Here is a 14,350-nt window from a genome sequence, read left to right as displayed (position 1 = left end):
TTCTGTTTTGCTTTGTTTTTTGTTTTTGAGGCAAAGTCTCGCTCTGCCGCCCAGACGGGAGTGCAGTGGTACGATCTCGGCTCACTGCAACCTCCACCTCCCAAGTTCAAGCGATTCTCTTGCCTCAGCCTCCCAAGTAGCTGGGATTACAGGCATGCACCACCATGACTGGCTAACTTTTGTATTTTTAGTATAGACGGGGTTTCGCCATGTTGGCCAGGCTGGTCTCGAACTCCTGACCTCAAATGATCCGCCTGCCTCGGCCTCCCAAAGTGCTGGGATTCCGGACGTTAGCCACCGCGCCCGGCCATAGTGAAAATTCTGATCAGGCCCTTGCCTGCATGCACAGAGTGAGCGCTCCCGTTTTGCCCAATATCTCTTGTTCCCACAATACAATTATAAACTGCTGTGGTCCTGTTTCTTTGTCTAGCAGGAGAGATAACCTCAGGGTCATGAAAATATTTTGCAAAAGGAATGAATGCCATTAAGGACTTTTTGACTAGCTGCTGACACCCATAAGTCTGGTTGCTCAAAGTTTTATCTGAGACTGTAGAAGCACAGACTTTTCCCCTCTGTTCCCGGAAACTCTCCCTCCCCTCATACCCTACCCCATAAAAACGCCTGCTGTCATCTCTTTGTTAAGCAACATTTGAGAGATCTCGCTCTTCCGCTTTCTCGCTTTGGCCCAATTGAACAAACCTTTCTCTATCTCCAAGCACCTGTGTCTTAGCATTCGGCTTCAGCTCTGCATCAGGTACATGAGCCTGAATTTGGGGTTACACAACGTTAGTATGACACTTGGGGAAATTGCCAAATTGACCTTTGGAAAGGTTGGACCAGAGTGTAGCTTTCTGGACTCCTCCCAGAACGTCCTCTTCATAACTAATCTTTGCTAGTTTAGAAGTTAGAAAGGTGGCTTCTCACGGTTGCTTTTCTTTACCGACTGGTGAGGTTGGGCATTTGTTCCTTTTAACCAACACTAGTTGAGCATTTGCTTTCAGCCAGGAATTGAGCTGGGGAGGCGGCTGAGTCCTGGTCCCTGCCCTTGGGGGAGTTCACTGTCTCCACATGAAGATAGCAAGTGTTAAGGTGGATGCAACAACCTGAATAGAGTGTCAGCCCTGAGGGTACAGAGGATGAAATAGTTATCTCTACATGGAAGGAAGGCAGGGGTCAGGATAGGTGTTACAAAGGAAGTGATAATTTGAGTGAACCTTTAATATTTTTTAGTTTACTAGTTTCTAAAATTATAAATGAACTGCATGCTAATTTACATACTGAAATTAACCATAAAAGTCCATGAAAGTATTGTTAACATCTTTATTCAAATACAGGATTTAATCTAAAAACATAAATGCCCACAGTTATCACTGCACAAATGAGAGACTACTTGCTACAGATATTTTTACACAAGGATCATAACTTCTCAAACAGGATTTATTGTAAAAAGTAAAAGAATACTTTTTTTTTTTTTGAGATGGAGTCTTGGTCTGTTGCCCAGGCTGGAGTGCAGTGACTTCATCTTGGCTCACTGCAACCTCCGCCTCCCAGGTTCAAGCGATTCTCCTGCCTCAGCCTCCCAAGTAGTTGGGACTACAGGCATGCACCACCACGCCCGGCTAATTTTTGTATTTTTAGTAGAGACGGGGTTTTGCCACATTGGCCAGGCTGGTCTCGAACTCCTGACCTCAGGTGATCCGCCCACCTCGGCCTCCCAAAGTACTGGGATTACAGGCGTGAGCCACCACACCTGGCCCAGAACATACTTTTTTCTTACCAACTACTGTTTTAAATGTATTAGCAATTCCATAAAATATAGTTTCCTCACCATCATTCCCCAAATCTGAACTACATTCTGTTGGCTAGATTCTTATGTGGAATAACATTCAAGTTTGGTCTTGGTGTATCACAATACAGGATTGATTTTAAATACTCAAAATTACATGGTTTTCTGGTTTCCAACAGCTTTGCCATTTATCTGCATTTCTCAAATAAGGAAACATCTTTCTAGTTCATGTTTATTTTCATTTTGTAGTGTGTGTGTGTGCCTGTGTCATGGCACCCTTTGTTAGAGAAGAGCCCCAACCTCCTAGAGAATAGCAAGAAATAACAAGACTCCAATGGAGATGACCAAGAAAGCAGGTTCACCAGCCACAACTCCATTGGTACCAATGTAGATGAGATTCGGTGGATCAGATGAAGAAATTTATTATTCAACACAGCCTACAGTAGGAGTACCAGCATGGTAGCACTGGTTGGCCTGTCCTCAAGTCTTATGGAGTAAATGCAATGGGCCTGGACAGTGGTTGCACATGCAGTGGTTTGCACCATGACTGAGGGATCCAGGGCCAAGGGCCTAGCATCTTTTGTAGCAAGTGGCAAACAAACCAGCCTCCTTCCCTGAGGGAGTGAGCTGTGTATGGTAGTTATGCTGTGGTCATCTTAACCTAGTTAAATGCCGATGTGACTAGCTAGAAATGGTTCAGTATTGGGGAAAGTTAGGCCTTGTGTTTGGCATACTTAGCAAGCACATGCAGAGATGCTCAAGGCCACAGCAAACTGCCTTTCCCAATAGAAGTCAAGGCCTGTCACCATCTGACTCTAGTTTATCTTTGCAGTGTCATCTCATGCAATTTTTTTTTTAGCGATCTAAGTTTTTTATCATTCTGGACTATTCATCAAGGCCACTTCAGCTGTTGTATTCTTCCAGCTACTGATTCTCTCCTCTTATCTCCTGCCACACAGCAAGATTCCTGAGCACAGACAATAACTACTCAATAAATGTAAGGATGAAAGGGCCTGAAATTGTGACAACCACATAAGAAAACTGTGTGTCATGATGCTATTAAGGGACTGTATTCATTGAATTCCTTCTATATACAAGGTCCAGGCATAGATGGACCCATGGAAAAGCTTAAGATATCTTCATCAGTCAAGGTCTAATCAGGAGACAAACCATGCTCATTTGAATAAAGACAGTTTAATATATAAGGAATTATTAGCTATAACAGGGTATTGGAATAATGAAGCACTGGCTAATAAGAACTAGAGAGCTTTAAAGAGTATAGCAATAGCAGATATAAGGAACAGCTGCTACTCTAATGCTGTGATAGAGTTCCCAAGGAGGAGCCTCTCGCCTCCAGCCAGGGCCGATTGAGACCCTTTTGAAGAGAGTGTGGCTATGGCTCATTAAATGGCAAGAAGTCATTGGGAATCTTCCAGTGGAACTTTCCATAAATCCCCCTCTAGAATTTTCTGGCACTTTTAGGTTGCTGAGGAAACGTATTCATGGAGAGGGGTCTCCTGGAAGCCTCTGCTATAAAACTGCCCAGTAGGGTGCTAAGGAACACTGCTGGCTGCTGAGTGTTTCTGGCCACCAATCAAAGCAGGAACAGATGCTGGAGAAGCTGCTGTGCTGCAGAAGTGTGCCAGTGAGCACAACTGGACCAGGAAGCAAGACCCATTCCTCCTGAAATGCCTCTTCAGGGCCTTCTACCTATAAAGCATAGAATCACGAAAGAGAACAAAGGAAAAAAAATTTAAGGCTCAGATCCATTTTCTCAGAGCAGTCAGTGAAGGATGAATTTGGACCTGAGAGACAATACATTGATAACTGGCACAAGGTCTCATGAGGTGGTGTATTAGTCCATTTTCATGCTGTTGATAAAGACATACCCAAGACTGGGAAGAAAAAGAGGTTTAATGGACTTACAGTTCCACATGGCAGGGGAGGCCTCACAATCATGGCGGAAGGCAAGGAGGAGCAAGTCATGGATGGTAGCAGGCAAATAGAGAGCTTGTGCAGGGAAACTCCCATTTTTAAAACCATCCGATCTTGTGAGACTTATTCACTATTCTGAGAACAGCACAGGAAAGATCTACCCCACAATTCAATCACCTCCCACCAGGTTCCTCCCATGACACATGGGAATTGTGGGAGTTACAATTCAAGATGAGATTTGTGTGGGGACACGTGTGGGGACACAGCCAAACCATATCAGGTGGTAATATCAAACTCATCAGTAATAGCAATAAGGTAGAGTCTGCCCATTCCCAGATGGCTTCACTGGTGAATTATACCAAACATTTAAATAAGAATCAATACCAGTTATCACAAACTCTTACAAAAAACAGAAGAGGAGGGAACACATCCCAATTCATTTGATGAGGCCAGTATTACCCTGATATCAAAACTAAAGACATCACAGGAAAAGGAAACTATCCTTTTCCTTTATGAGTCAATATCCTTTATGAATACAGACACAGAAATCTTCAACAAAACACTAGCAAACTGAATCCAGCAACATATAGAAAGGACTGTATACTGTGACCAAGTGGAATTAATCCCAAGTATGCAAGGTCTTTTAACATCTGAAATCAACTAATGTATTATGCCATCTCAATAGATGCAGAAAAAGCATTCGAGAATGTCTAACACCCTGTCGTGATTTAAAAACAAAAACAAAACAAAACCTCAATAAATAGGATTAGAAAAGAACCTCCTCCATTTGATAAAAGGCATCTATGAAAAACCCACAGATAACACTTAATAGTGAAAGACTGAAAGCTTTGCACTTAAGATGGGGAATAAGACGAGGAAGTCTGCTCTTGCCATTTCCATTCAACATTGTACTGGGGGTTCTGTCCAGGGTAATTTGGTAAGTAAAAGCAATAAAAGATATCTAGATAGGAAAGGAAAAATTAAAACCATCTATATTTGCATGTGATGTGATCTGGTATATAGAAAATCCTAAGGCACCCACCCACCCACACAAACACACACACACACACACACACATACACATACACAAAACCATTAGAACAAACTAACACTAACAAGTTCAGCAAGTTTGCAGGATATACAAAAATTAATTATATTTCTGTACCCTTGAAATGAACAACCCAAAAATAAAACTTGGAAAATAATTCCACTGTATAGCATCAAAGAAAAGAAAATATTTGGGAATTAATTCAACAAAAGAAATGTCAAACTTTTTTTTTTTTTAATTTGTAGAGATGGGAGTCTCACTATGTTGCTCAGTCTGATTTTGAACTTCTGGGCTCAAGCAACCCTCACATTCTGCCTCCCAAAGTGTTGGGATTACAGGCATGAGCCATTGTGCCTGGTCAGAAATGTCAAACTTAAACTCTGAAAAATCACAAAATATTGTGAAAGGAAATTAACAAAGATCTAAATAATTGAAAAGGCACCCCACCCCATTTTCATGGTTCAGATGATTTAATATTATTAATGGGAGGTCATGGGAGGACGACTGCTTGAACCCAGGAGTTCCTGACCACCCTAGGCAACAAAGTGAGACCACATCTCCACAAATAACAATAATTTAAAAAAATATTTCTAAGATAACACTATTCCCAAAATTGAAACACAGATTCAATCCAATTTTTCTCAAAATCCCAACTGCCTTCATTGCAAAAAATGACAAATTGCTCCTAAAGTTTGTATGGAAATTAAAGAGACTCGGAATAGCCAAAACAATCTTGAAGAAGAACAAAGTTCTTCTTTTGTGAGAACAAAAGAACTTATATTTCTGATTGCAAAACTTACTACAAGGCTACAGTAATCAAGACAATGTTGTATAGGTATAAGGATATAGATTAATGGAATAGAATTAAGATACAGAAATAAACCGTCATCTTCAGCTAAAAGTTGATGGGAAAAAATATTTTTAAAAAACCCTTCATGCTTACAGTCAGCTGATTTTTTACACAGGTGCCAAGACAATTCAATGGGGAAAGATAATGTTTTCAATACATGGTGTAAGCACAACTGGATATACATATGCAAAAGAATGAAGTTGGATCCCTATCTTAAACTATATAAAAACATTAAATGATTGAAAGGGCTAAATCTCAGAACTAAAATTATAAAACTCTTAGAAGAAAATGCAGAGGCAAATCTTTGTGACCTTGGATTTGACAGTGGTTTCTTAGATATTATACCACCAGAAGCACATTCAGGAAAAAATTGAAAAATCTGACTTTATCAAAATTAGAACAGATAACTCACTGAATAGGAGAAAATATTTAAAAATTATATGTCTGATAAGGGACATGTATCTAGAATATATAAAGAACTTTACTACTCAATAATAAAAAGATAGATGACCCAATTTAAAGGTGGGCCAAGGATCCAAACAGACATTTATTCAAAGAAGATATATGAACAACCAATAAGCATATGAAAAGATACTCACTATCATTAGTCATCTGGGAAATTCAAATTAAATCACAATGAGATATCACTTCACCTCCACTAGGATGGCTACAATCAAAAAGACATTATAACCAGTGTTGTTGTGGATATAGAAATTTCGGAACACTCATCTTGCTGGTAGAATTGTAAAATGGTACAGCCACTTTGAAAACTAAAAAACAGTTTTGCAGCTTCTTAAAAAGTTAAACATAAAGTTACCATATAACATAGCTATTCCAGCCAGGGGCGTGGTGGCTCATGCCTGTAATCCCAGCACTGTAGAAGGCTGGGCAGGATGATCACTTGAGCCCAAGAGTTTGAGATCAGCCTGAGTAACAGAGACCCCATCTCTGAAAAGAGAAGGGAAGGGAGGGGAAGGGAGGGGAAGAGAGGGGAATGGAGGGGGGAGAAGGAGGAGGGAAGAGAGGGGAGGGGAGGGAAGGGAAGGGAAGGGAGAAAGAAAGAAGGGCAGGCAGACAATTCTACTTCTAGGATATACCCAAGAAGATTGAAAGCTTATGTTTACACAAAAACTTAGACATGAATGTTCATAGCATAATGATTAATAATAGCCAAAAGTATAAATAATGCAAATGTCCAGCAACTGATAAATGAATAAACAAAGCATGGTATATCATATAATAGAATATTATTTAAACCTAAAAGGGACTAAATGCTAATATGTGCTACAATGTAAAGTTAATCTAGGAAATATTACACTAAGTAAAAGGCCACATATTGTATTATTCCATTTATATGAAATGCCTTCAAACCATGGAGATAGAAAGTTGATATTTAGTTGCCAGAGGCTGGAGAGACGGGTCAATGAGAGTCATTGTTTCACGGGTACAGAGTTTCAGTTTGGGAAGATGAAAAAGTTCTGGATATGGATGGTGGTGATGGATGCACGACAATGTGAATGTACCTAATATCACTGAACTGTATACCTAAAAATGATTAAAATGGTAAATTTTATGTTTATGTATATTTTACCACAATAAAGAATTATTTTCACAGAAAAAGCAGAGAGAGAGAGAGATGAATTGAATGTGGCAAAATCCTAATAATGGAATCTGGATGATGGGCATATAGTTACTTTTTTAAATACTCTTCTAATTTTGTTTGAAATTTTTTTTATAACTAAAAACATAATATGGAGACAGGCAAAATAGATGTCTTCTTGATGACAATTCAGCCTGATGGAAAAACTTGTTGCAAAACAAATAACAAACACAGCTTTGACCATGCCTTTCTCTTGCCTGAAAGCCCTCTGAGAGCATCGTATCACCTACAGGGAAAAAAGACTCTCTGTGACCCTCTCCTCTGCTCACCTTGCCACCTCATGCTGCTTATCCCTGACTTCCATTTTTTGAGCAACACCAAATCCCTTGTAAATTTCCCAAACATGCCCTGATCTGTGCCATTCTTCATGCCATGTATGCACCCTGCTTAACAATCCAGTCTCCCTCCCTCTGCTTAACCTCTCCTTAAAAACTGGCTTGATCACCAGCTCCTCCAGGGAGTATCTTCTGACCCTCTGTTGAACTGTCCCTCATCTGTGTTTCCATAGCTCACTGTCCATAATTTATCATAGCATCAAACACACCAGATTCAAACTACCAAATTTGTGCAAATGCACATACACACTCAGATCCCGAGAACCTAGAAACCGGTATATCAAAGGCATTGTGCGAACTCTGTGAAGGAGTTTCTGTACCAGGGAAAGCTCCACTAACTTTTAAACTTGCTAGGTATTTCTCCAGCTTTATGAACATTTAATGTCAGATATCCCTGCAGAGACCACTTAAAAGTTTACTTGTGCTCTAAGCTGAAAACAGTATACCTGAGGAAAAACAGTAACATGACTTACACCTTAGAAAATATCCACTTTTAGTTTTCACCTAAATAGTGCAGGTAATTTTGAGGCTACAAGGCTTCTGAAAAAGAGCAGTGGATGCCAGGTGCTTGGGAGTAGGGGTTAGAGGGTGGAAATGGGATTTCATGCCTAAGTATACGAAGTTTCAGTTTGAGAAGATGAAAAAATTCCTACCCATTGCCACCCTCCAGTTCCCATCTGAAAAGACAACCACTTTCATCTACAGCTCTTTTCTCTGCTATTTTACCTCAATGTTTAAATATTATTATATTTAACTACACTGATATTGCTTGATTTCTTAATTTTAAGAGAATGTGTTGACTTCCTGACAAGGTAGATGTGGTTTTGGCTCTTCCTATTTCCACACTCATCATCCCTCCCTCTCCACGCTTTGCTAACACACGGCATAGTTACAGCACAATTTCTGGTTAAATCAGAAGCCATTTTTTACAATATTACCAGTGCAAATATTGTTATCTGCCTTGACAGATTGTACGTTTTACGCAATCCTTTATTTTTCATGGAGTTGGTGATTGCCTCATTTCAGTCCATTGCTTGTTATTCTATATACTTTGTTAATTTCTTCCACTACTCTGGCATTGCAGTCTTTGGCCTCACCTTAATAGATTCCAACATTCCATTTCCATTTTTCCTCTGGAGACTTCCCACTCTGTGCTCCTCCCACTTTGGTGGGGGCTGCTCTTCAGGACTGCTGCACAGCTGTCTTTTCATTAATTGTGGTAAAATATGCATAACAAAATTTATCATCTTAACCATTTTTACATGTACATTCAGTACATACATAGTGTTAAGTATATTCATACTGTTGTGCAACCATCCATCTCCAGAACTCTTCTCATCTTGCAAAACTGAAATTCTGTACCCATGAAACAATACCTCCCCATCCCCACCTTACCCTAGTCCCCGGCATCCACCATTCTTCTTTCTGTCTCTGTGAATTTGACGACTCTAGGTACTGCATAGAAGTGGAAACATACAGTATATATATCCTTTTGTGACTGGCTGATTTCACTTGGCATAATGTTCTCAAGGTTCATACATGTTGTAGCATGCATCATATTTCCCTCCCTTTTTGTACACCTGTCTTTTATACCTTCCTGCACTGCTCTCCTTCTTAGATCCACTTAGATCACTTTTATTCCACTTTCTTGCTTTACCTGTCCATTTTGCTAGAGGTCCATAACCTCCGGTATCTTCTTAAATAAAGAGAATATGAGGCTGGGCACAGTGGCTCATGCCTGTAGAACAGAGTGACTGTCTTTTCTCAAAGATCTACTGATGGCCACACAAGGCATCTCCTTGCTGTGTTAGGTATATCGTCCTACGTCCTATTTCTTGTGGCATCATTGAGCCCACAGCAGGCCTCATTTTGAACTTCCACATGTGGCATTTTTTGAAAAATCTGTAGCTGTGGCAATACTGAGCTTGCATTTCCTCATAGTTGCCAAGTTATGGCTGCCCCCAGTAAAGGGAAATTTAGAGACAATGCTTGCAAAGCTCCTACCAATAAGCCTGGTGAAGCACTTACTCAACAAACGGAAGTTGTTCTTTTTCATGGGATTACAGTTATTCAAAGGTTCAGAATTTAAAAGTGTTCAGAATAAAAGGGGAGCCAGACCTGATATTTGTAGATTGGCTTGGATTTGGAGGTTTTTAAAAAATACTATTGAGTTGCCATCCTTGGCAAGGAGCTTGTATGTACAGCGATAGCTGTAGATCCAAGCCAATCTACAAATGTGTGTGTAGCACCTGGTTATGAGCATGGAACCTGGAGCTAGATTGCCTGGATTTGAATCCTGGCTTTACCACTCTCAGGCTGACTTTTCTTTTTTGTGTCTGTGTTTTCTCATCTCTAAAATGGGGATAATAATCGTGCCAACATACCTTGAGTTTTGAGTTAATATATATGAACCAGCTTAGCATAATATTAGGCACATACTAAACATTATATGAACGTTTGCTTATTATTTTTCAATAAGCTTACATGATAGGATCACTTTACTCAGCATAATACTAGGCATATACTAAACATTATATGAATGTTTGCTTTTTATTTTTCAATAAGCTTATATAATAGGATCACTTTACTCCTTGAGTACATTGTTTTCTTTGGGCTACAGAAGGCTCCCTGGTTGAAAGGACACATTTGTTTTCTTGGTTGTCATTCCAATTCTTTTTTTTTATTTTTGAGATGGGGTCTCACTCTGTTGCTCAGGCTGAAGTGCAGTGGGGTGATCATAGCTCATTGTAACCTTGAACTCCTGGGCTCAAGGGATCCTCCTGGCTCAGCCTTCCGAGCAGCTAGGACTACAAGCATGCATCACCACACCGGAATGATTTTGTTATTTTTTCATAGAGAGACAGAGTATCATGATGTTGCCCAGGCTGGTCTCAAACTCCTTGCCCTCAAAAGATCTTCCTGCCGCTTGAGCTTGGGAGGTTGAGGCTGCAGGGAGCCACAACTGTATTACTATACTCCATCCTGGTCAACAGAGTGAGACCCTGAAAAAAAAAAAGATCCTCCTACCTTGGCCTCCCGAAGCACTGAGATTAGAGGTGTTAGCCACTGTGCCTGGCCCTTGATTCTTCTTGTCAGTGCATAAGTCCTGGTTCAGGTATTGTGAAATCAAGTGATCATCCCACAGGAAACTGAAACTGAAATTGAGCAACCATCATTCTGGTACCTCAGGGACTCTGCAGGAAGACCCTAGGGGGACTCTGCCAAGAACAAGTCTAACCTGTTCTGAGTCTGTCTCTTTTTATGTATCTGTATCTCCTCCTACCATCAACCTTCTTTCTCACCCTCTACCCCAAGTCTGTTCTCTCATGGCTGCTGCTTTCTCATGATTTCTCTTACTCCTTTGGTTTGCTCAGGACTCCAGTGGCCTCACTCTGCCTTATGACTTTTCAATCCCAACCACCATGGCCAACTGCCTCACTTCTGATTTCCCAATTCAAATTCCCAAGAGCATGAGTCTGTATGGGCAAAGACTTTTGGTCTGGCAGCCTCCTGGACCAGTGGCTAATCTATAGCCTGGTTACTCAAATAGTTGTCCTACCCTGGCTAGTAGGCAAGGAAAGCTAGGTAACAGCTACAAAATTTGACAGCCTAGGACTTCTAGGATGGGTTCAGTAGAATATACGTGCTGACATACACATGAAGAGTGTGAACGCCAGGCAAGTAGGCTGCTACAGTAGATTGGACCCATCCAGGGGGTCTCCAGAGAAGTAGAACCAATAGGAGATATAGATATAAGAGAACATTTAGTATGGGAATTGGTTCATATCATTGTAGAGGAGTCCCATGATCTGCAGTCTGCAAGCTGGAGAACCAGGAAATCTGGTGGTGTAATTCAGTCCAAGTCTGAAGGTGTGAGAATCAGAGGAGCTAATGGTATAACTCCCGGTCCAAGACTGAAGGCCTGAAAACTGACGATGAGTCCCCAAGACCAAAACCCGCAGAACCGAGTTTTGATGTCTAAGTACCAACTTAAGAGAAAGTAAAATCACCCTTCTGCCTTTTTGTTCCTTTTCAGTCTTTAATGAATAGGATGATGCCTGTCCACAATGGTGAGGGCAGATCTTCTATTGATTGAAATGCTAATCTGTCCTGGAAACACCCTCACAGGCACACACAGAAATAATGTCTTTCCAGGCTATCTGGGCATCTGTTAGTCCAGTCAAGTTGACCCAGAAAAGTAACTATCACCTATTTGCCATCTTTCATTTAAGCCCAGATACACAGACTGGCTATCTCAGCCATTCCTTGGGTAGCACATCCAAACCTGTTTCCTCTCAGTCTCTCCTTTGCCTTGTGACAAACAGGTTTTGGAAGAAGTTGCCTGTGGTCACCCCGAACTTGTTGCGCCTTTAACAGTTGGGCATGCTGGCCAGGCGCGGTGGCTCATGCCTGTAATCCCAGCACTTCGGGAGGCCGAGGAGGGTGGATCACGAGGTTCAAGACCAGCCAGGCCAAGATGGTGAAACCCTATCTCTACTAAAAAATACAAAAAATTAGCCGGGCGTGGTGGTGGGCGCCTGTAATCCCAGCTGCTCGGGAGGCTGGGGCAGAGAATTGCTTGAATCCGGGAGACGGAGGTTGCAGTGAGCCGAGATCGCGCCACTGCACTCCAGCCTGGGCAACAGAGCGAGACTCCATCTCAAAAAAAAAAAAAAAAAAAAAAAAAAAAAAAGAGTGGCATGTCACCTATTCTGTGTGGCCTGCACGTAATGCACTAATTCTTAATCCCTCACTGATCCCAGTGTAAAGTGGAGACACCACACATACTCAGCCTCACAGGACTGACTGGTCAGGCCACTCATCCCCAGGCACGCGGCCACCGGTCACTGACAACTACAGACCGACTCTCTGCCACCCAGATCAGGTGCCCAGATGCTAACGCCCCATATAGCCCAGCCCCCGGCATCCTCAGTCGCTCATACAGGTAACTACTCCCTCCCTACCTCGGTTCCCGGGGCTGTGGCGCCCCAAGCCCGGCGGTGTCTCAGCTTTCCCGGTCCCCGGTGGACGGTGGCCGAGGGGCGGCGCGTGTTTCCAGCCGGTGGGGTTAGGCCGTTGCACGCCGGAAGTGGCAGCTGAACGGGGGCACTGAGGTGTCGGCCGGCGGGGCAGTGGCCCGGAGCGGGGGGCGGGGGCGTTGGTCATGTTTCCCTTTGGGCCCCATAGCCCTGGAGGGGACGGATCGGCCGGAGCCGGGGCTGAGGAGCCGGTGCCCCACGAGGGGCAGGCAGCAGCCACCAGGCCGCCCTCGCCGCTACATCCCGGGGCTGATGCGACCCATCCCCCTCCACCCTCCCGGAGCCCTCGCCGCCCCGGCGCCCCATCGCTGTCCCCGGCCCCGCGCTCCGGAGAGCTAGGGCTGCCCGGAGCTCCGGAGTCCTCAGCTGCCTCCGCCCCGGGAGAGCCGTCACCCCCCTCCCCTCCGCGCCGGCGGCCCGGGCCAGACTGCAAGGCCGACAGCCGGGGCCGACACGGCCTCGGCGCGGGCCTGGTCGGCCCTGGCGCCAGGCTGTTCGGGTGGCTGAAAGAGCGCAGCCTGGGCCGAGGGCTGTTCGTAGACCCGGCGCGGGACAATTTTCGCACCATGACTAGCCTCTACGGTTCCATCCACCCCGCGGACTCGGTGTACCTCAGCACCCGCACCCACGGCGCCGTCTTCAACCTCGAGTACTCGCCCGACGGGTAAGCGCGGCCCCTCGGAGGGCGGGCGCCCGCCTCCGCCCGGCTCAGCTGCCAGCGGACGGCCGTCCTGGGCTCGCTCCCCCTGCCCGGGCCGAGGTTAGCGAGGCCGTTTGGGGCCGCTGGCCTTCGTGCCTCCTGGCACTTTCTGAAGCGCATTCTCGCCCTTGGAACCCCCAGCCCAGCTTTTTGAGGCAGGCAGGCGGGGCCCCACTTGCTCGCCTTCAGGACTTGGGCTCTGTGAAAGAGAAATGCCCGAAGCCACACAGCGGACCTGTCAGAGCCAGCCCACAGCTAGGGCTTTCTGGTACACAGTAGGTGCTCAGTAAATACATTTTGAATAAATGCCCACTTTCTCCCCATCATCCTAGGCTCGCGTTTTCCTACCTAAACCTGTGTCGGGGTAGGAAGGCTGTAGATTCGTTGCACTCTGTACCTGAACTTGCCATGATGGGGCAAATGCGTTCCTTTGCTCAAGGAAGATACAGTACTAAGACACTGTAGAGACGTGGCTCTCATGATTTGGGTCATTTGTGAAGTCCCCAGGCTAGACTACAGCCTTTTTCTTGGCTGATTAAATATTTATTGTATGGCTTTGCTTTAAAGGGAACTTTCCAAAATCGTATCTATTTAAAACTTTGTCTTGTCAGTACACAAGTCCGCCATCAAAAGAAAAAATTTGCACAGTTCCACCATGAGGTGACATAGTTAATCTAATTCTTACCCCATCAAAACCTCTCGGTTGCTAGTTGTTTACTCAGTTGTTTATTCATTCATTTTCTCATTCGGCGTATATTTGTTGAGCACTTGCTATGTTCCAAATGCAGGAGTAACCGTGCTGAGCAAAACAGCTAATGGCACTGTGTTCACTGAGCCTGGGACTTAATGGTTCAACTAGATAGTAGATAGCCTTACTAAATAATGCATAAAATATATTTGTTAATTGAGATAAAGTCTTGAAGGAGCCTGTTATGGACACTGTGTTCACGGATTCCCTGAGGAAGTGGCACCTAAATGAAAATAAAAATGAGTAGGA

General features: G+C 43.6%; 1 protein-coding gene and 1 long non-coding RNA gene across 7 annotated transcripts in view; one reads left to right on the top strand and one right to left on the bottom strand.

Annotated features, from left to right (window-relative positions):
* Positions 1 to 1,306: 1,306 nt before the first annotated feature.
* LOC129043585 (uncharacterized) lies at positions 1,307 to 13,436 on the bottom strand. Of its 3 annotated transcripts, none has more exons than XR_010123406.1 (4): positions 13,265 to 13,436; positions 12,579 to 12,803; positions 10,642 to 10,769; positions 1,307 to 3,496 (listed from the first exon to the last, which is right to left on the bottom strand). It is a non-coding gene; the product is annotated as an uncharacterized LOC129043585 (long non-coding RNA). The 3 variants fall into 3 exon arrangements; XR_010123407.1 differs by having other exon boundaries at positions 12,579 to 12,723; positions 13,265 to 13,427; XR_008504477.2 differs by having other exon boundaries at positions 12,579 to 12,710; positions 13,265 to 13,424.
* Positions 12,677 to 14,350, top strand: part of DCAF10 (DDB1 and CUL4 associated factor 10) — a 67,482-nt gene continuing 65,808 nt past the window's right edge. The window contains exon 1 of one of the 4 annotated variants that reach the window (XM_054500244.2): positions 12,677 to 13,317. In XM_054500244.2, coding sequence (XP_054356219.1) covers positions 12,779 to 13,317 — 539 coding nt within the window. In that variant the 5' untranslated portion in view covers positions 12,677 to 12,778. The remainder of the gene's footprint in view (positions 13,318 to 14,350) is intronic. The other 3 variants (XM_054500245.2, XM_054500246.2, XM_054500247.2) reach the window with 3 other exon arrangements.

The sequence above is a fragment of the Pongo pygmaeus genome, chromosome 13 (genome assembly GCF_028885625.2).
Source record: "Pongo pygmaeus isolate AG05252 chromosome 13, NHGRI_mPonPyg2-v2.0_pri, whole genome shotgun sequence".
NCBI classification, from domain to species: Eukaryota; Metazoa; Chordata; class Mammalia; order Primates; family Hominidae; genus Pongo; species Pongo pygmaeus.
This window is presented reverse-complemented; position numbering and strand designations above follow the sequence as displayed.